This window comes from Gekko japonicus, unplaced genomic scaffold (genome assembly GCF_001447785.1).
Source record: "Gekko japonicus isolate JY-2015 unplaced genomic scaffold, Gekko_japonicus_V1.1 scaffold18, whole genome shotgun sequence".
Lineage (NCBI taxonomy): Eukaryota > Metazoa > Chordata > Lepidosauria > Squamata > Gekkonidae > Gekko > Gekko japonicus.
Window position 1 is genome coordinate 1,559,377 of NW_015170275.1, and position 21,517 is coordinate 1,580,893.

General features: G+C 42.3%; 1 protein-coding gene across 1 annotated transcript in view; it reads left to right on the top strand.

The window, feature by feature from the left end:
- Window positions 1–21,517, top strand: part of REPS2 (RALBP1 associated Eps domain containing 2) — a 127,874-nt gene that overhangs the window by 84,533 nt on the left and 21,824 nt on the right. The window contains exons 15-16 of the mRNA XM_015417585.1: window positions 11,367–11,425; window positions 13,471–13,548. Coding sequence (XP_015273071.1) covers window positions 11,367–11,425; window positions 13,471–13,548 — 137 coding nt within the window. The remainder of the gene's footprint in view (window positions 1–11,366; window positions 11,426–13,470; window positions 13,549–21,517) is intronic.

A 21,517-nucleotide genomic window follows, 5' to 3' on the forward strand; every position in this document is an offset into this window, starting at 1 on the left:
CATCTCATAGGATCTCATAAACGTCCTATAAGATGTTCTTGATGCTTCGTCATGAGCACGCCGCCACCGTCTCTCTAGCCTTCTAAGCTCCCGCTTCATGAGCCGCAACCCCTGGGTATACCAGGGGGCCAGCCTAGTGCGGGAGCGCAGAGGGCGCCGGGGAGCGATCTCATCGATAGCTGTGGAGAGCCGGTCATGCCAGTCCCCCACAAGCTCATCTAGTGAGCCGCCAGGGGGCATCGGATCCCGCAGAGCCATCAGAAGCCGTACATGGTCCATTTGGCTCCGCGGGCGAGCTAAAAGCTGCTCGCCGCCTAAACAGGATCGGGGTGGGATGTTCAAACGGGCCTTCAGGGAATAGTGGTCCGACCATGGTACTGCCGTAGCAGTAATCCGGTCCACTGTAATCCCCGCAGCGAAGATCAGATCGAGCGTGTGCCCAGCCTGGTGCGTGGGGACCGATACACATTGGGAGAGCCCCAGTGCCGCCATGGACGATACTAGGTCCGTAGCCCGGCTGGAGGCCGCGTCCTCAGCATGGACGTTGAAGTCGCCCAAGACCAAAAGCCTCGGGTGCTCCAACGCCCAGCCCGACACGGCCTCCAGCAGGGACGGCAGGCCACTGGCCGGTGCGTTAGGCGGTCGGTACACTAGCCAGATGGCCAAGTTCTCCTCAGTCTCCAGCACCAGGCCGGCACACTCCATGCCCGCGATCTCCGGTGAGGGGAGGGCCCTGAAGGAGTAAGCCTCCCAAACGAACAATGCCACTCCTCCCCCCGCCCCTTTATCCGTGATTGGTGAACGACCGAGAAAAGTCTTAGGTTCACCTATCGCTCTGTTGATTGGGGATACGAAGTTCTCAGATTATTTTAAAAGGGGGCAGTTGAATAATTTTTCTTTCTTCTAAAGGTATATTTACAAACTAGTGCCAAAGGAGTGAGATATCTATGTCACTATAGCATCCTATATAAGAATGTTGGCTGCAGAAGGAAAGCTAGAAAACACTTCTTCTGGATAAACAGCTTGAGTGTCTGACGCTTTGCTATTTGAGCAGTAGATGTCATCGTATGGAGCTGGTAAAGATTCAAAGGTGGATAAGGATCATTTCACAACCTCCCATAGTTGCTAAAAATGATGTTCTTTAGCATATTTTTTCCAAGCTACAACCAGGAGAGTTTTGTGTGTAGTTTTCTCTTTTGGAGGGAAGCAGTAAGATCAGGTGATTGCCTTTGATATGTAGACTTGGGTGTATTTGGCTTTTAAAAGATTAATTTTGGTTTTTAAAAAGGGAGAGTAAAGGTTGTTTTGATTTGCAATTTGCTTTTTTGAAAGGCTATTTGGAATCTTTGATCCCTCCGAATTTTATCCTGGTGTTGCAGAGTATGTGAAATTACATTCATTTCATACAGGAGTGGAGAAATGCCTTCCACTTTGGGCTACACACACTATGGTGAATTTTTGGGCTGCATTATGCCCACATTCACTCCAAGAAGTTTCTTTTTCAGTAAAGGGATAGGAAGGAGGTAGGGTTGCCAGGTACCTACCTGCTGCCAGTGGGGGGATGGAGTTTCTCTGTCACCAGGGGCACACTCTAGCATTCAGCCATAAACTATGGTATGCTAGAGTGTCCCCCTGGTGACGTGCCTCCAGGTGATGTCATCATGCTAGGCATGTTGGTGCGATCCCGACACTTTGGGGTTGGGGTTCCGCAAGTTTGTTCTCTGTAATCCCATTAAGTCTTACTCAAACACATTATTAAAAAAGGCACCAGGGGAAGGAAGACAGCTGGTCAGTAGATAGCTAGACCCTCCGGAGTGCCCAAGGGCAGTAAGCTGTCCTTGTAGTAGCTAATCAGAGCAAGCAGGAAATATAATAGAGCCTGTAAATGGTGACATGGATGAAGTGCTTGGCGTGCTGGCCCTCTTAGCTGGAGATATTCTAGATGACCAACTGGAGACAGCATAATAACCCAAAAGGAAGTGAAGAATCCCCCCAGGAGTCAGTTGGGCTTAGGAGAGCAGTGCACTGCTGAGCAGAACCCAAGATGGCTGCTGAGTTTTCTGACATCTCAGAAGACTCAGTCTTCGAAGTCCTTGGGGTATGTGTGACTACTTGGTGGGGAACAGGATCATCTTGTGCCATCCAGCTAATGTGAAAAAGGACCCCGCTTGATTTTTTGGTAATAGGGACAGGGACTCTTCTCCTTAAGACACAGGGAGGGAACAGAGGTGGGAGCTCATAGAACTGCCACTGTGTGCAGTCACCCAGCTTCCAAGTCACCTCAGAGCACGGAGCAGAAAGTACGCTGATTGGTTACTTGGTTACTTTGCCCAGCGGGGTTTCTGATTAGCCATCACAGCACAAGGGGTATTCACTGCATGACTGAAAGTAAGAAAGTACTTTTTAAAAAGTACTGAGTGACTGAAAGTAAGCTGTATGTATGCAAGTAAATACTTTTAAACAATATGTTCATTTTAAAAGGTATCCTGTTAAACAGAGCTTCTCCCTAAAATGTTGAAGAGCTGTGCATAACCTAACTCCCTGACATTTTGTGGTTGGCTGCAATGTTCCCTCTAAGCTGGAGAGTCCTGTGAGCAAAAATTCTACTTTGTGAGCTACTGGCATTAAAGTTGTGAGCGAGCAATTTGGCTACTGCATAAATTAGTTTGCTCTGGAGCCATCCTTCCTGAGCTGAGACAAATATGTGTGAGCCGGAGGCTAAAAAACTGTGAGCTAGCTCACACTAACTCAGCTTAGAGGGAACACTGGTTGGCTGTGCCTCCTGCGGCAACCATCTTGTGGTTGCGCCCACTGCCTCATGTCAGAAGAATTCCAAATCTGCCTGCAGGCTCAAAAAGAATGGGGACCCCTGTTATAGGCTCTGTCCAGACACTAAACAGTTTTCCTTCTACAGTGAAGCTGATAGGAGCTCCACTTACCGTATTTTTCGGACCATAAGACGCACCTGACCTTAAGACGCACCTAGTTTTTAAAGGAGGAAAACAGGGGAAAAAATATTCTGAACCTTCGGTCCATAAGACGCACTCACTTTTCCTCCCACTTTTTTTGGAAGAAAAAGTGAGTCTTATGGTCCAAAAAATACGGTAATTATTTAGAGGATGTGAGATGATGGAAGCCTCCATGGGACTTGCTGCACGTACTTTGAAAAGGGGCTTTGGATTTGTGTTTGCTGTGATAAACAAACATGGCTCTTCCTCTGGATTTTTTGTTGACAAACAGAACTTGTCCCACATTTCTTGCCACTGTGGTCTACTGATTTAGGTTTCATTCTCTGTTCATACATATGAATGCTGACATATACGGCCATCACCTGCTAAAGAGTACTGAGTAGTAGAGGTGAGAGACTTAAGTAGGATCCTGAAGAGCTGATGCCAGTCAGGAGGACAGCTCTCCAGACCTTCATTCGAGAGAGCTCCTTTATTGGATATAGTCAATGGATATCTACCTTTACTGAAAGAGTTTGTACAAGTTCATTTTCTCTTAGGTAAACAGTGTAAGCAACAATTGTGGTATTTGATCTAGGTTAGCTACTGGGTCTTTATTTATAACTGCCTTTATACTGAAATGCCTGCATGGTGATACATTTGTATCATGATGGAAGTGATTCCCAAAAAAGCATCCATGAATCCATGTGGCTTTTTGTGTTTCTTCTTTACATCGTGCAATGCAATATTTCCTAGTTCTGGGAGTTATTTCCACCTGGGTAGCCTTGTGCTGCCCTTTCTGCTGCCGGCTCTGTGAGGGCTGATTAATTTCTTGAACAGAAGAGCTGGTAGGTGCCAGCAATTTCCCTCATGCTGCATTCCTATGCTTTGTTTTTTTCAGACTCTGCTGTGTTTAACATTTCATCAGTAGATGAAATAAAGAAAGGTGGTGTCCCAGAGCACTCTTAAAAGTATTAGTGTACTTGAATGAAAATCAAGAAAGTCCACCCACAGAACACTTGAGGCTTTGCTTAAATTAAGATTTTGTTGTTGTTCAGTCACATAGTTGAGTCCGACTCTTCACGACCCCATGGACCAGATCACGCCAGGCCTTCTTGTCTTCCGCCGTCCTCTGAAGTTTGCTCAATTTCATGTTCGTTGCATCTATGACACTGTCTAACCATCTCATCCTTTGCCGTCCCCGTCTTCTTTGACCTTCAAGATACTGGATACCAAACTGTGTCAGTTATTCAGGCTTGGTCTAAATGAAGTCAGTGAAGTGCTGTGAAACACAGGAAGTGAAAACATGGTGCAGGAAGCATAACGAGTTCTTTCTCTGCACTTCTTTATCGCAACCCCAAGCCCTAAATGGCAAAACCCCATGCATGCAGAAAGTGTTAGATGCTGGGAACTATTGTGGTAAAAGGACTGAGATGAATTCTTGGACCTAACGTGGATGAACCTGTGGATCATATAGGATTGGCCCAAATATTGTACTGACTCCATGCATGATTGTAGATAATCATGCTCCAGAGTTAAGTAATGTCTAGCTTCTTTCCATTGCTACATGTGAATTTGGAGGCATAACTATATAAATTATGTGTTGTATGCATCCAAGTGTCTATTGAAAATGTGAGCATTTAACTCTTGTTCATGTCACCATCTACCTAGATAGGGCTTTTAAAAAAGCAGAGTTAGATCATTCCTTGAGCTTATAAATGGACATGAAATAGGAGCTGGGTAACACCTGGGGTTTTCCTTTGACTTCTGTAATAGCAAGGGAAATGCATACTAAGTTTCTGCCTTTTAAGCACAAATGAGAGGTTTAAATGTGCAGTTTTGTTTTGCATACTGACTGGAGAGAGACCTGTTGATGGAAGAATATTGGATACTCCAATGCAATACCTTCCCCCTTCCCTGAGAACTTGTACACGTTCTGAGTATATACATAGGATCTAGGGTTGCTGGGTCCCTTTCACCCACTGGCAGGGGGATGGGAGGGATGTTCTGAAAGTGGGAAATGACATCGCCCCCCCATTCCCTCCAAAACAGTGACATCACATGCAACGTGCCTGCATCACCCAGAAGTTATGTCGGCACGTCGGGCAATGCTCTGGATTTTGGGCAAAACTCTATGGTAAAATTGGCATCAAACCATAGAGTTTTGCCCAAAATCCAGAGCATCGCCCCTGACGTTGCTGACGAGCCAATGTCACTGACGTGCCAACGTCTCTTCCTAGTGATGAAGGCACACTGCATGCAATGTCACTGTTTGGGGGGGATTCCCTCCTGTCAGGCCGGCAGCAGGCAGGAGCCCACAAAATCAGGGGATCCCCCATCCCCACCAGGCAAGTGGCAATCCTAATTGGATCTAGGGATCTCAGCGTATAATCTTCAGATACTACAGAATGTGGCAGCCTGGAAGCTTAAGGATGTGGGTCATCTATTTTTAAATTTATTTTTAATATATTTTAAATATATTATTTAAAATAATTTTTTTAAAAAAATATACATTAAAAAAATTATTTTGAAGCAGTTGCACTGCCTCCCAGTTCGCTCATGGTGCTGGTCATTACTTTTAAAGCCCTTCATGACCTGGGACCAGATATCTGAGAGACTGCCTCTCCTTGCATGGATCTTTAAACCATTTGAGATAAATAGAAATTGAACACAGAATAAAAGTTCCAGTGTTGCAAACAAAACCAGAAAGGGGGGGGGGGAGCAGAATACAAAAATACAGTAATACTTTGATAGCCTGTGCACAGATGGTAAAATTAAATGATGGCACATGAAATTACTGGCGCAAGCATATTCAGAGGCATTTTCTTCTTGTTTAGGCAGCAAGTATCAATTACACTGTCATTTCTGCGCAAGAAAGTTTTTGCATGGCAGCTTTTAAATGTGTTAATACGGGGCATTTGAATAAGGCATTACCAATACTGCACACAAACTTTTATTTTCCTAAATGAATTAGGACCATTTCTTAGTCAACTAGGACAAAATTTCAAAAACTCTTCGTTGGTTGCCCTTATTCCTAAAGAACTTGCTGTAATCACAGTAGCTCATGTTTCTTATGTGCATATTCTATAACTTAAGTGATAACTTTGCTGCATCTGTGCTCAATGATCTCCTGGGAATGAATAGTAATTTTGTATTTTTGTTTTATTTTTAAAGTAGAGTAAGTAATGACTACATCCAAGTCTCAGATTTTGTATGCATTATCCTTGCAGCCATGCCAAAACTACAGAATGTTTCACTTCAAGCTGGCCCTGGCCGGATGGTGGGATAGAAATTTAATAAATGAAATCAACTGGCAGCATTCTGCTTTCCTTACAATAGGCTACATTGGGGGTGGAGGGGATCCCAGAAACATCTTGTTCAGTTTTGAAAAATATGCTGTATCTGGGAGTTAACATTGTAGGCAAGCAAAACACTCAGACTGGGCATGTTTGACCCAGTTTCCTGCTTTTTTAATCCTAAAATTCTAACTCAAGCTGCTCATGAAATATTCATTAAGCCCTGCTGTTGCAGAATATCTTTGACCTGTTTGAAAGAAGTCGTGCTTCTACAAGAACTACTCCCAAGGAAAATCCGGGGTTCTCAGAACATAATATCAGCAAAAGCTCTTTCCAAAGCGGAAATGGCAACACTACTGTCCACAAAAAGAGTCCATTATAAAGCGCATGACCTTAGAGTATAACAAAAACTAGGGATACAGAGAAATGCAGGAATACTGCAGGTCTCTGCCTGTTAAAGACAGGGATGGTATCAAGGTATAAATTTTGGAAGATACTGTATCCGCCCACCACCACCATAATCTCAGTTGCAGTTTGCAGATTTTATTCCATTGAATATAAATTACAGTGCAGAAATCAATGTGCTTTGTATCTATTTTGTGCCAGACACTAAAATATATTAAAAGTGCATGTTCACTTGGCGCCACTTTCCATGTGACAGCAGGATACAGGTGTGCAGTGCTGTGCCTTAAATTCAAGAAAAGATAATGATGAAAATACCAGATACTTCTGTTTCTGAAGAAAGGCCTGTATACAAAAAGATGTCTGGAAGTTCATGGCTATCTTTTACATCTCCTGGGTTATATTTTTTAGACCTGTGCATTCTAATGTGGGGAGGCTATCTGTTACCATCCAGTTTAGATTTTATACTGCCTTTCCTGTATGCATAGAGTTTGCAAAAAAAATAAAAATACCTAAAAGTCATAAAACTGTTTAAAACGTTTTCATTTTCAGTAAAACTATATAAAAATTCTGTAGTCTACCAATAAAAACTATGTTACAGCCATACTCTTAATCTTAACCATCAAATATCACAATAAAAGAGATAAATTTTGCAATCCCTCCAAAATGCCATTAGGGACACAAGTCTTCTGACCTCACTTGAGAGATCTTTCCTGAGTTCTGGGTTGACAGTGTTAAAAACTGAGCTTTATTCTTAAACAGAGAGTGACTGACACTGAAAGACAATTGGATATTCTCAGTTCTCCTGGCTATTTCTTTCCAGCAAATACCAGATATATAGTCGCTCCTGCAGCCTATTTACATTTTCTTGAATCCAGTAACTCAAGAAGGGCATTCACCTTAGCCAGAAGCATGTCCTTGCTGTCTGCAGTGTTGGAAGGGAGATTTAAAGGGACCCGTTACTCACTGAGGCTCTGCTCCTGCCCCCTTCATGAAATAGACTCTCTAGAACACATATTTCTCCACTGCGTATACCATAGGGTGATCCGTATGGAGACTATTAGTCCACTGTTAGAAAGGTTTCCTGGCAGATCAAATAAAATTAAACTTGATTACCTCCTGTCTGACAGGAACCACCAGACAAGACAGGTGGCTAGATTTTGTGCCCAGGTTTACAGAGAGCGTAAAATGCATGGCAATTAGATTTTTTAATTTTATATCTAAATTGTATGCAAATTTTATGGCTGTCTTATTTTATCTCTATGTTATAGTCACAGTTTTTAAAATTTAAGTATGCCACTGTTGGTTTTATCTCATATTTATTATTCAAATGTTTTTATGTAAAATGATTGCGTGCACTGGTCGTTGACTGTAACAATAAAAATTTGAGCTTTATTCTCTGCAGTCATGCATGGATCGGGCCCATTCTATGTGATCCTCAGCAACTATTGGACCATCACATTAATTTCTCACACAAGTAAAGTGATGCTCAAAATCTTGCAACAGACTGTTATCTTATATGAAACAAGAAATGCCAGATGTTCAAGCTGATTCAGAAAAGGAAGAGGCACTAGAGATCATATTGCAAATGTACATTAGTTACTGGACCGTACAAGATAATTTCAGAAGAAAATCAGCTTGTATTTCATAGATTACAGCAAAGCTTTTGCTTTGTGTGGATCATGAAAAGCTGTGGTTGGTTTTAAAAGAAATGGGTGTGCCACAGCATCTGAATGTTTTGATGTGTAATCTGTACTCTGGACAAGAGGCTACTGTTCAAACAGAATCTGGAGAAACAGAATGATTTCCAGTTGGCAAAGGTATCAGGCAAGGATGTATTTTATCTCCATATCTCTTCAATCTGTATGCAGAACAATAAGGAAAACTGGATTAGATCAGGTGAACTGGAGTGAAAATTGGTGGAAGGAACATTAACAGTTTGGCATATGCAGATGATAGAAGAAGAGGAGGTTGTATTTATACCCTGCCTTTCACTACTCGAAGGAGTCTCAGAGCAGTTTACAATCCCTTTCCCTTCCCCTCCCCACAACAGACATCCTGTGAGGTAGGTGGGGCTGAGAAAGGTCTCCTGAGAACTGCCCTTGTGACTTGTGAGAACTTGTGACTGACCCAAGGTCACACCAGCAGCTACATGTGAAAGAGTGGGGAAACAAACCTGGTTCTCCCAGATTAGAGTCCGTGTTCTTAACCACTACACCAAACTGCCATTAGTGTAAGAAAATAGTGAAGGCTGGAAACGACTACTGATGAAGGTCAAAGCAGAAAGTGCCAAAGCAGGGTTACAGCTGAACATCAAAACAAAAGTAATAACTACTTCAAAATAACACAACTTTAAGGTTGATAATGAAATTGAAATTGTTCAAGATTTTCTATTCCTTGGCTCCATCATCAACCAAAAGGGAGACTGCAGTCAAGAAATCAGAAGGAAATTGAGACTGGGAAGAGCAGCCATGAAGGGACTAGAAAAGATTCTTCAGTGTAAGGAAATATTGCTGGCAACCAGATGTAGTTAATTCATGCCATAGTATTCCCCATGAGAAAAATTCTCGACAATATTGAAATAGAGGATTGACAATTATCGACACACCCACTTAGAATAATCTCTTGGAATGTTGCAGGGTGGTTTCCTTGTTTAACTAATTCACCAGATAACCTTCTCCTTCATCAGAAATGTGGTATTTTAGCAGTTAAAGAGACATGGACAGACCAAAAATTACCCTACAAGGTTATAATACTCACCTGCTGAAAGCTAAAAGAAGAAAGGGCCCAGGAAGGATGAAAGGTGGTCTGGCAATACCAATTTCAGTCTCTCTGGAGCTTAAATGTATAGAGAAACACCCCCCTTGATTCAAGAGCAATGGCAATAGTATTGCATAGTAAAACAAATAGTCTGATTATAATAAATGTCTATATTCCCCCTCTCTCTTTAAAAGTCCAATTAGATGAAGCTTGGAGATCCCTGGAGATCTATATAGTAAACTTAACTGTGGAGCATCCAGAGGCCAACGTTTTACTTACTGGAGATTTTAATGCTCGCCTTGGACCAGATGATGCAAGTCTGGAATTTAAATATAAGGAATTTTTTAGTGATTCGTATAATTCTTATAAGTTTTCTCCTCTTCCTAGGTGTTTTAAGGATTCCACTTCAAATGTCTCAGGTTTATATCTAGCCAAAATGGCCCACATGTTGGGTCTGTACATTTTAAATGATATTTTCTTAGAAGATTATCTGGCTGAGTTTACGTATATGCCAGATCAGAGACTTCATACTATTGATTATATGTTAGCATACACTTCTTTATTACCTCTAATAACTAACTTTACAGTGCTTCCTTTTTTTGATAGTAACCACTTCCCTCTTTTTGCCCAACTTAAGTTTCCTTCATCACTTCAAGCTCCTTCCCTTCACCCTTTGCATGAAGGTTCCCTTGTATTAGGTTGTAGAGTGAGATGGTCTCCCCAGATGCAAGCAAAACTCAGAGAAGTAATTGAGGTTAAAGGTTCCCAAATTTTAAAAATTATTAAAAATGCAGTTTGTGCCCATATCTAGTTCTGTTGTTAAAGATGGTGTTCATGATGGCTTGTAGTCCATCTTTGTGGTGGTTTTTGGTATATAGGGACTTAGCATCCATGGAATCCAAAGTAATGTTACCTGGAAGATTGCCAAGACGAAGAAAAGGAGAATAGTGTGGGGAGGGGGATACAGGGAAAAGTTGAATGCCCCCAGAGGTCCTTGCAGTTTCCCCAGTGAGCAACTGGATCTGGCCTGGCAGCCGGCACCACACAGTTGAGCCCAGCACAGTCTAGTGGCTGGAGCCATGCAGAATTTTACCAAGGAGAGGCTGCCAGAGGGAGGCGAAGCTTAGGACAGAGAAGAGATAAAAGTAGGTTGGCTAATGGGTGGGAAGGAGAGAAGGAAGCAAGAAAGGGGAAGAGACTATGAGGGGGGGTAGCCAACCTACTTTGGAAATAGTGAGGGACAGAAAAATGAGATGTCCCCTGCAAGTCATTGCGGGTTCACAACTTGCACTATATATAATCTGTGTGTCATTATAATTGCTTCACAAAGCCTCATCTTCTCTGCTATTTTGGCCCCATAGGTTATAGATTTAATTGAAGCCAGATTGAGAAATATAATAGATGGTCCCATCATGGGTGTTAGCTTTTCAGATCATTGGCTCAGAACAGAAGACTGAATTATTTTATGTTACTATAAAGCTCTAAACAAGAGGGTTGTGAGTTTCTTCCCTCTTCAATGCCTGCCAAAAATATTTAAAAGCTACAGCTAGCTCATTCAGAGCCAGAATATCCAATTCCACGGACAGATGTTTTCTGTACAACTGCACTTTTTCACATCACATTTTATTTTGAATGTTTTCTAATAGCCACATTATGATATTTATTCAGGATTCCCCCCCCCCCCCAGGTAGAAACAGAACCGAAATCGTGAGGGAAGCTTCATTCTCTTGTCTTGTACTACAAAACTTTCACTAAAGATGATATGTTATCTGTGCTTAGTATATTCTTACTGACTATATAACTTCCTGAGGACAATCTAGAGCATGTGTTTTTCACTTAACATTCCTTTTAACAAAAATTAAATTAGCTTGATTTGAATTGTCAACAAACCGAAAGGCTCCGATGTATTTTGTTCGAGGTTGCACTTGTTCAATTTGTTTCTTTTTTCCCTTTGTTTCAACAGCTAGGGCTGGCTGGCTACCACTGCCTCCTGCTCTGCCTCCCAGGCCTCTTAGTTCACAGGTATGTGTAGAACTTTAGCAGGATAATATTGGATGTAGTGTTTCCTTTCAAATGGACAGTGGTCGGCACCTCGACCTTCATTAAACTTAAAACAGAAGAAGTACTATTAACAAGAGTTCCTTTAAAGGTCAGTTGTGTAGAATAGAGAGGCTTTAATATGGTGATGAACAGCATTCCGGTTAACAGAATACTGGTTATTTTAGCCAGATGGGACAATTCTGCCATGGCAAACCGAGTAAATCTGGAAGGGGAAAGCATGATAAGGCGAAAGTACTCTGCTAAACAGAATCTGTTATGTTACTTGGCGTTTAACAAGACCGAACTTTTTTTGTGAACAACACAAAAAGTATTCCGTGATCCTTTGGTATCTTATGTGCCTATCTTAGGCCTTGGCCATACATGAGGTAGAATGAGGTGGTAGAATCTTGGGGTTGTTGGGTAGACAGCATCAAACTGTTGTTGGGAAATACTGCATGGAACCTACAAGTCCACAGGAAGACCAAACTAGGAAATTAAAGGTATAGGTTCCAGCCAGCCCATTCCTTTCATTTCCCACTTTCTGCTTCTAAGAAGGGCTTGTTGGTATACAGAATATAGTTTCCCCAGCTACACATGACCATGATATGTGGAATGGTACCTTTCGTTCTGCAGCCTTAGCATTCTACCACCTTATTTCACTGTATGTGTAGAACAGACTTCTCTTGTCAGTATTGCAACTACCTTGATGAAGGGAGCAGCCAAGTATCAGTACTTCTGCTGTATATTCTGTCACCTGGATATCTCCAAGCTTGTACAATCCTATTATACAAAACAGATTTTTTAAAAAAAACACTTGTTATTCATGCATCAAATGCGTTAATTTTTAGCATCTCACTGTATATGAAGAATGGTATACTAACAATGCAATCCTAAGCAGATTTACACCTTTCTAATTCTATTAGAATGGTATATTTTTCCTTAGGATTGCACTGCATATGATCATTTAAGAAGGGTAGTGTTTTTTCATTTTCTAGTAGGTCCTTTATGGGTAGTCATAGTCCTGGCTGCCCAGTACTGTAGAATCCTTTTCAGTTGATGTTAATCAATTCATTGTAATGCTGCACTTTATAATATGTTTGGTGTTGGTACACTTCACAGACCTCTGGCTGACAAGATTTTTTTCCCAACTATTCCTTGGCGTCCGTACATAAACAATGTATCATTCTTCATATTTAAAGAATGAAATGGGTACATGTCATTGTATGTGGGTGTTCATAATTGACAGACATACTTAATTTACTGCTCGGGAGGAGGGAGCCACATGAGGATGAAGCTGTACTGGGATGGGGGGGCAGCATTGGGGGCTGCACTGCACCTGAGTTCTGGAGGGTCTTCTCCCCCACACCCCTGCCAGACAGCCCAGCTCAAGTACAGTCACTGCCTGCCCCTCACCTCTTCAACAGAGAAGCATGGTGTGCACACGCACAGACTATGCTTCTCTCTGTGGAGGATTTATAGCCCCCTACTTTTCCCCTCAGATAATTAGATGTTTTCACAAACCTGCCCTGCCCAAGTGTGCAGGAACAACTTCCTGCTGTCCATCTGGCCCTGATCCACAAATTTAAGTCTACACAGGTCAGGTTATAGTTGTTTATTAGAATATAAGATTTTTCTATTATATTCATTTCAGCTGCTTATGTTCAAACATCCATATACTTTCCATATTGTGTTCATACCCTTGGACCTCACATTAAAGGAAAAATAAGGCTTTATAACCAAATCATTAAACTATAAAATTAGAACAAGCAATGCCAGTCAATTTTCTGCCCAGCTTTAGGCTATGACCATAGGCTGAGCACTGAAGGACAAGAGCCCTATGGCTTATGCCTCTGCAGACCCTAGGTTGTACTTGTCAGCAGAGCAGAGGAGACCAAACTCAGTAAGATGCTGGTCACAGAATCCATGGTTCCTTATAACCTTAATTACAGCCCCCTCCCGAAGAAAACAACCCCAAAAATATTTTCTGCAAGTAGAAATATACATACGTGTGTGCTTGTGTCCTGCAGGTTTCTCATCATATCACAAATGCAGAACCAAATGCTCAACTCAAATCAAGCTACAAAGACTTCCGACTTGAAGAACAGGTACAGCTTTAAACTGTAAGCATAGAATTGGCATGTAAGTTTCTCTGTGTATCTTGCTCAGGGTTTGTATAGTAATTGAGGGGTACTGGGTTTCTCAGAATTATTGCCCTGAATCAAAAAGTAAACAAACCCAAATTTAAAATGTAGAGAAGTTAACAGACCAATAGTATTCACCAAGGCTCTTTCTGTAGAAAAAGCCCAGCAGGAACTCATTAGCATAATAGGCCACACCCAACAGCAGGAACTCATTAGCATATTAGGCCACACCCCTGACAGCACAGCTTATTAGCATATTCGGCTTTCTCCGTTTTATCCTCAAACAATGTTGTGAAGTACACATACACACCTGAAGCTGCCTTCTACTGAATCAGACCCCCTTGGTCCATCAAGGTCAGCACTGTCTACTCAGACTGGCAGCCCCTCTCCAGGGTCTCAGGCTGAGGTCTTTCCCATCACCAACTGCCAGATCTTTTGACTGGAGATGCCGGGGATTTATCCTGTGGCCTTCTGCACACCAAGCAGATGCTCTACCGCTGAGCCACAGCCCCTCCCAGGTTAGACTAGGTTAGCCTGAGCATGTGTCAAGGACCAAGATCACCCAGCAAGTTTCCAGGGCAGAGTGAGGATCTGAACCAGATCCTAGCCTGCTCCTCTAACCACGCCACCACCACCACCATTAAACTTATCAGGTGACCAGTCACTTTCTCTCATCCTTAACTACCTCACAGGGTTGTTGTGACCCAGGAGGCCCCCTTCCAGTCTGAAGGGACAGCCAGAGGGCAGAGCTGTGGACCTCCCCCGTGAGATACAGGCCGCCTAATCTGGCCACATAGATTGTGGAGGATCGAGCCCTGCCGCTGTTTCTCCTGCCGCATCGGAGGGAGGCAGCCAGGAGGCCGAGTGCCAGGAAGATCTTTCTCCCTTCAGGGATGGGGTGCTTTTCGCCTGCCCCCCAGAGCCCCAGCGCAAGTGAGTCCCACGTTGTTGTCCTCACCTTGGCTGGGCAGTGCACCTGGCCGCACACTTCCCCTCTTGGCGCCGGGGCTGGATTGGCTGCCAGGTCAGATGGTGATGATGCTCCTGCTGCCACTGCTCACCGAGGAGGGCTGCTCATCCCCGCCACCAAAGCCAGAGCCACCGCCGGAGGGAGGGGGAGGGGGCAGAGCAGGGCTTTTATTATTATTATTCATTTAATTTATATACCGACCTCCCTGGCGAGGCAGGCTTAGGGCGGCTCACATATAATATAATATAAAACAATTAAAACAGAGTGTAAACAGCATCTCAATATACAAATGCACCAACCTAGATTTTTTTTAAAGGAGCATTTGTTTCAGACCCTGCCATATCAGTAAGCCTTAATTCACACCCACTGTGATTTATTTCACCTCTGGTAACGTTCTGGGAGCACCGATGTTCTCTTGGGAATTTGGGGGCTGGGGGAAAGAGACACATGCACTGGGGGGAGGGATTTGATGCTCCTTCTAGGCGGGGAGATTTTGAGGGCGGTGCACATTCAGCATCTGCGAGATTGCTGTGGGGTACTGACCCACCAAGGGGGGGAAGTGGTCTTTTGCTCCCTGACGGGTACCAGCCAGGTACAAGCCTTTCCATCTGGTCACTATGCTGGGACAGCCATTCCTGGAACCACTCGTCACTTTCACGAAGAGTTTTCATCAGGTCCTCAGACGCCGCCAGCAGCCACTCAGAATTCCTGGTCTCTTCACACAGGGCCTCCAGTAGGGCTTTGCTCGTCTTACGACGGGCTTCCCTTTCTGGCTGTTGGGCTTCCACCTGGCTGGCTAAAGCCTCCTTCATGAGCCAAGATATTTCCTCGCTTGCCTGGTGGGTCCCCTCCAAAGCCTGCAGGGCTTTTGACTGCAGCCGCACCTGGCACTGTGTGTGCTGGTCGGATGTCCTTACCACCGGTGTCAGGGCAGTTCCCCACAGCAGCTCATCGGCATTCATGTTTGCCTCATCTCATGGCAATTCGGGGGGTTCACGGGAGCCGTTGTCGCTTTCGAAGTACCAGTCGGTGGAGTCCTTTGACATCTGGTCTAAAAGGGAGGCCCCTCCGGCGCCAGCTTCCCAAGGGGAACCCAAGATCTCCACATGGCTTCTGGAAGCGTCTGCCCTCCTGCCTCTTTCCTCCAGGGCCATTGAGGAAGAGGAAGAACCGCAGCTCTGAAAGAAGCAGGCTAACTTCTTAGTTGCTGGAGGAGTCCTCAGGACCTGGGGGGGGGGGGCTTCCTTTGCGGGGCAGGGCTGCAATGTTCACACAGCCAAAGGGGCCTGAGCTCAGCTCCAGGCCTCAGCTTGTGCATCCTCCACTTCCAAACCTCCCTCCGTGCCCTCCTCTTTTCTTTTAGTGCGCACTTCACCCTCTCCCTCTGGCCACCTCTCTCTCTTGCACCCCCCTCTCTCCCTTTTGGCAAGGGAGGGGTGGGGGGAGGGACAGGCTCAGAAGCCAGCCGGAACGCCTTTCCAGGGCGTTCCGGACCAAAAATAGCCATGGTATTCACATTTACTGAACAGAACGTTCCCTTGATTTCAATGGGGTTTGCTTCCAAATGAGTATGCAAAGAATTGCAGTGCAAGGTTCTTTATACCAGAGTCAAAAACTGGTGATGACAGTATGATGAGTTGTCTAAGGGTTGGGGAATTGGATTACTGTTGTCAGGAAGGTAATACTTTCCGGGCTCCTTGCCTGTCTGATCTGCATATCCCCCAAAATGCAAGTAAGTAATAGAGGCCTCCCCATCCCACCTAACCTGTGTAAAATAGATGATAACGAATAGAAGTACATTAGTATGACTTTATAAGATCATGCCATGGTTTACATAGTTAGATATTCATACATATGTGGGATTCATGGGAACAGTCCACTAGTATTCTGGAGCTATTCTTCCAGTTTTATATTCTTTTGAATTTCAAACTGCTTGATTCCCAGATCTTATATAATAATTCAAATGGTCGTACAGCCAAGGCTTAGCAGTGTTCTTGGTAGCAGAGGTTGGAAGTATGAACCATTTGCATATTAGCCTCCTATCATACCCTTGCAGCAGCCATCTAGGATTGTTTGATAATGCCTGGTCTTGGGAAGAAGAGCAGGGAGTTTATCTTGATCTGCTGTAAATTGGGAAGAAGGTATGCACATAAGTTCTGTTCCCTAAATACTTATTTGGGCACAGCGATGGTTTTTCTTCTGGTAGCACGAAGCAACAATGTCATGGCGGCTATATAGATATTGGCCTAACAGGTTCCACCATAACCTAGTTAAAGGTGGGCTAGCTATGCAAAGATCCTCTTTTGAATGCACAGCTCTATTTCTTGTTGAAAGAAATTCTGATTGTTTCCACTTGGAAACAAGGAGAGAAAATAATGTTTTGTATCAAAGTATTGCTTCCTTTGATATTTTTCTTCACAGTCTCTCTCTCTTTCTCTCATCTTATGTGCCTGGCCATTGGAATATGCTTTAAAGTGGCCAAGATGATACAAACTAGCTAAAGCTCGTAATTCAGCTTTGCTCTTCTTAAGTACAGCAGTCTGAGTTATAATAAGCATATGGGTTGCATTATTTAATGGGGCCCTTGGCTTAAAAGGGCATACATAAGTACAAGTAGAAGAGATTTGTTTTCAGACTAGGAGAATGATGGAAATGAGTCAAAGGGAGGCAGAAATCCTAACATGACACTTTTAATCTCTCTTTACACTGTAACTGGTTTTCTATATTAATGTAATCCTCACCTTGTCCTTTTAAGTATTATTGACTACCTAGAATTGCTGTACTTTATTTGTACACATTGTATAGCTGAGCAGCACTTTATTCTGAGGGTCCTAATTTTGCATGGAAGAGTTGAGGGGGGAGTGGCATTTGGGTTACACTGAGATTGGTGTACAATCCTTTGCAGCAGCTTCCATGACCCGAAGCAGCTATATCCCTGACATGCCTTTCTAATAACAGCTGCTACTGCATCTTCTTGTGAATGAGATTTTCAGATGCCCCTCACCCAGTAAAATACTTGCATAAGCAGTTATTTGTACCTATTAAAGCTGATTCATAGTGGATAGATCAGCTTTATATTTTGGCTGAGTTGCCTAAGAGAAATAGGTGAATCTTTCTCCCGATAGGTCTGTGAATGTGTTTACACAATAATGCTATTTTCATGAGAGTTTTTAATGTCTGAAGCTCTGCTTTTCTGTTTCTTACCAGAAACTATTATAACAAAGCAGTGTTGCCATATTTGCTTATCATAAATTCCAGAGAGGTAGCCATGTGCAAGAAATGACAGCCATTAAAGGGCTGTATTTAAAAAATATGTATGCCAAGAAAAACTGGGAAACAAGATATCTATGCTGATATGGAAAAGGCAGAAGCCAGTGATTGGGGAGCTGTAACACTTGGTGCTAAACAAGACCATAGGTATAGTGGGCATTTTAGAATGTGACGGTGGACTTAGCCTTGAGTGGTACTCAGGACTTGATGTGAGGTGTAAGCATTGTTGAATTATCTGGGCACAGTGACTACAGTGTTCTATTAAATTAAGCATTTATGTAATGGAAAATAATGCCAAAAAATACAACATGGGCATATTTTATTTCTGAAATGGAAACTGCTAACAAAGGAAGTAGGGCTGTATCAACAGAAGTATAATGTCCAGATCATGCAAAGTGATAGTACCACTTTACTCTGCTCTGTTTAGACCTCACCTAGAATATTGTGTTCAGTTTTGGGCACCACAATTTAAGAAGGATATAGAAAAGGTGGAACATGTCAAGGGGAGGGCAACGAAGATGGTGAGGGGTCTGGAGACCAACTCCTATGAGGAAAGGTTGAAGGAGCTGGGTATGTTTAGCCCGGAGAGGAGATGACTGAGAGGTGATATGATAACCATCTTCAAGTACTTGAAGGGCTGTCATATAGAGGATGGTACAGAGTTGTTTTCTGTTGCCCCAGAAGGGTGGGCCAGAACCAATGGGTTGAAATTAAATCAGAAGAGTTTTCAGCTAAACATTAGGAAGCACTTCCTGACAGTTACAGCAGTTCCTCAGTTGGAACAGGCTTCCTCAGGAGGTGGTAGACTCTCCTTCTTTGGAGGTTCTCAAACAGAGGCTTGATGGCTATCTGACAGAAATGCTGATTCTGTGAACTTAGGCAGATCATGAGAGGGAGGGCAGGAAGGGTTGCCTCAGTACTTAGTTCTTGTGCCCCTTTCTTATACGTCCAGGGAAATGGTGATTGCCACTTGGGGTCAGGAAGCAATTTTTCTCCAAGCCAGTTTGGCCAGGGATCCTGGAGGTTTTTTGTCATCTTCTGGGCATGGAACAACAGTCACTGTGGGTGTGGAGCAGGAAGTATTTGTGAATTTCCTGCATTGTGCAGGGGGTTGGACTTGATGACCGTGGTGGTCCCTTCCAACTTTATGATTCTATGATTCTAGGGTATTAGTGAAATGGAAGTTAGAAGAGTGTAGAGAGGGTAACATATCTTCAGGACACTTCGAAGTTATTTAAACTCACAGAGATAGAATGTATATAGCAGATCAGGAAAGGCACCTTCAAAGTCTAGGAGGATGTCTACATGCCTAATAAGCAGAGTTAAGAAAGCCATTAAAGAAAGATAGCTTTGTAGGAGAAGGTACAAATCCCCAGTTTATATCTGGGGGTTTTAATAACCAACTATGGCTTGCTGCAAAAGTAGAAGTCTTTTGTTAGGTAGGTCACCATGAGAATCTCCCAGATTTTTTTCTCTCTGAAGCAGTCCAGTGTATTAAATGCATTAGAAGCCCCTTCAAATCAAGGACTGCACTGTACACCAAGCACAGTTCAAGTGAATTCTTTCTTTTTTTTGTATATAAATTTTATTTGGTTTTAACACATTATAGGAAAGGAAGGGTAGAGGGGATGGGATAAAACATAAAGGGAAGTTCCATCAAGTTTTTATAAAAGCTGTTACAAATTTTCCATCTTAATTCTTTGTTTCCAGATCTCTTTTGTTTAAATATTTACTAAAGCTAGTAACGCTTAATAAGATCACTAAAATCTTCTGTAATGGTTCCTGAAAAAAGGTTCTATGCCATTCAAGTTAGAGTTTCTCCAAGTTATTTATTGTTCGTGGTCTTCAAAGTTTCTTTCCACCCAGCCATAAAATGGTCTCCAGTTGTCTCTCACTTTTTGTTTACTTCGGTCTTTTAACAAGTCCAACAATATATCCATTTCGGCTGTTTCACATTTTTTTTGTCAAATGTTCGTTTTCCGTTGGTATCTTCCAGTACTTAGCATAAAGAATTCTTGCTGCTGTAACTATATATGTATAATTAAATGCTTAACTTTCTTATTTTTTACATCAGGTATAATATTAAGTAAAAAACATTTCAGGTTTAAATGGTAGCATTATCAAACATATTTTTGTAACATTTCATGAACCCTTCTCCAGTATAACATCACCTCTTTACACTTCCACCAAACATGAAAAAAGCTTCCCACACGTATCTTACATTTTCAACATTTATCAGACATTCCAGGGTACATTCTGGCTAATTTCTCTGGTGCTATATGCCACCTATAAAACATTTTATATAGATTCTCTTTAAAAGAAACCGATTTTGTTATTTTAACATTTATTTTCCATATTTGCAACCAATGATCAAGATCAATATTATAGCCAAATTTTTTGGCCCATTTTATCATACATTCTTTAATCACCTCATCCACAGTTCAAGTGAATTCTTTCAGAGTAAGGATTAATATTTTATCATATTGTTTTAAAACATACACAAGGGCATAATGAAATACATATGAGGGTGAGGAAGGCCGTCTGTTTCCTACTGAGTCATACTGGTTTGTTAAATTCTGGTACAGTGAAAATGTGATTTTTTCACTATTTTGAACATATTTTTCTTAAACAATGCTGCTATTAATATAGCTATAGAAGAATACACATTTTGCCTTCCATCTTACTTTCATCTAGTTTTGCAAAGCTGGAATATTTCCATCAAGGTTGTATTCATTACTTTGAAAAGCACCAAATACCTTGCAATTTATATATGTTAGTGTTTTTGCCCCAAGCCTTATCACAGTCTCTCAGACAGCTCTAAAGAGAAAAGACTTATCAAAATATGAGGCTTGCAGAGAGGCAGTGCAGCGAGTTTTTGGCAGCTTGTTGCATTTGCATCCCTATAGGTTTTCTTTCCGCGTTATCACTGTCAGTTTCTATGGCAAGTTGTAAAAAGAAGCAGGTGTTTCTCTGTGCTACATACCAGCCTCTCAAACTAAAGAGAAGAGGTTTGATTTCATTGGAAAACTGACTTGGGCAGAAAAATGGGTTTGAAGCACCTACTCTAGAAAAATGAAGGGGGAAATTCTGCCTAATTGATAAAAGAATAAAAATTTTGCTAAATTTCTACTGTCTCGCATCTATTCCTTGGTTACTATTGTCCTTCAGTAAAGCCTGATGCTATTGGATTACTATAAAATATGTTTACTTGCAGCAAAATAGTCACTTATACAATTTTCGCGCATGACAGCATGTGCCTTATTTTTTCCTATATAGGGGAAATGCTGTGTGCCATCGCCCTGAACAAGTTGTGGGAAGAAAGCATGTGCCTGATGCAATCGTGCATGACTGGCTTGTTAGCAGAATCTCTGAATCTGCCTTTAGGTCACTTTGATTTTGTTTTTTTAAACACAATTTTATTAGAGGAATATCACGTTTAACAATAAAAATATTAAATTCATCTCATACCCCTTTTGTTTTCCTTCCCCCCTCCCCTTCTTCTGGCTTCCCACAGTGCTCCCACCCCCTCCCTTTTCATAATTTCTTCTTAATCTTCTTATCGCTAACAAAAACAAACTCTAAACTTTGATATACCAGCAACCAAACCTTCCATATAAACAATTTTAACTTTCCGTTATCTCAAAGCATATATTCTGTTTCTTAATAATCTTCTAGACAAAATTTGTTCTTCAC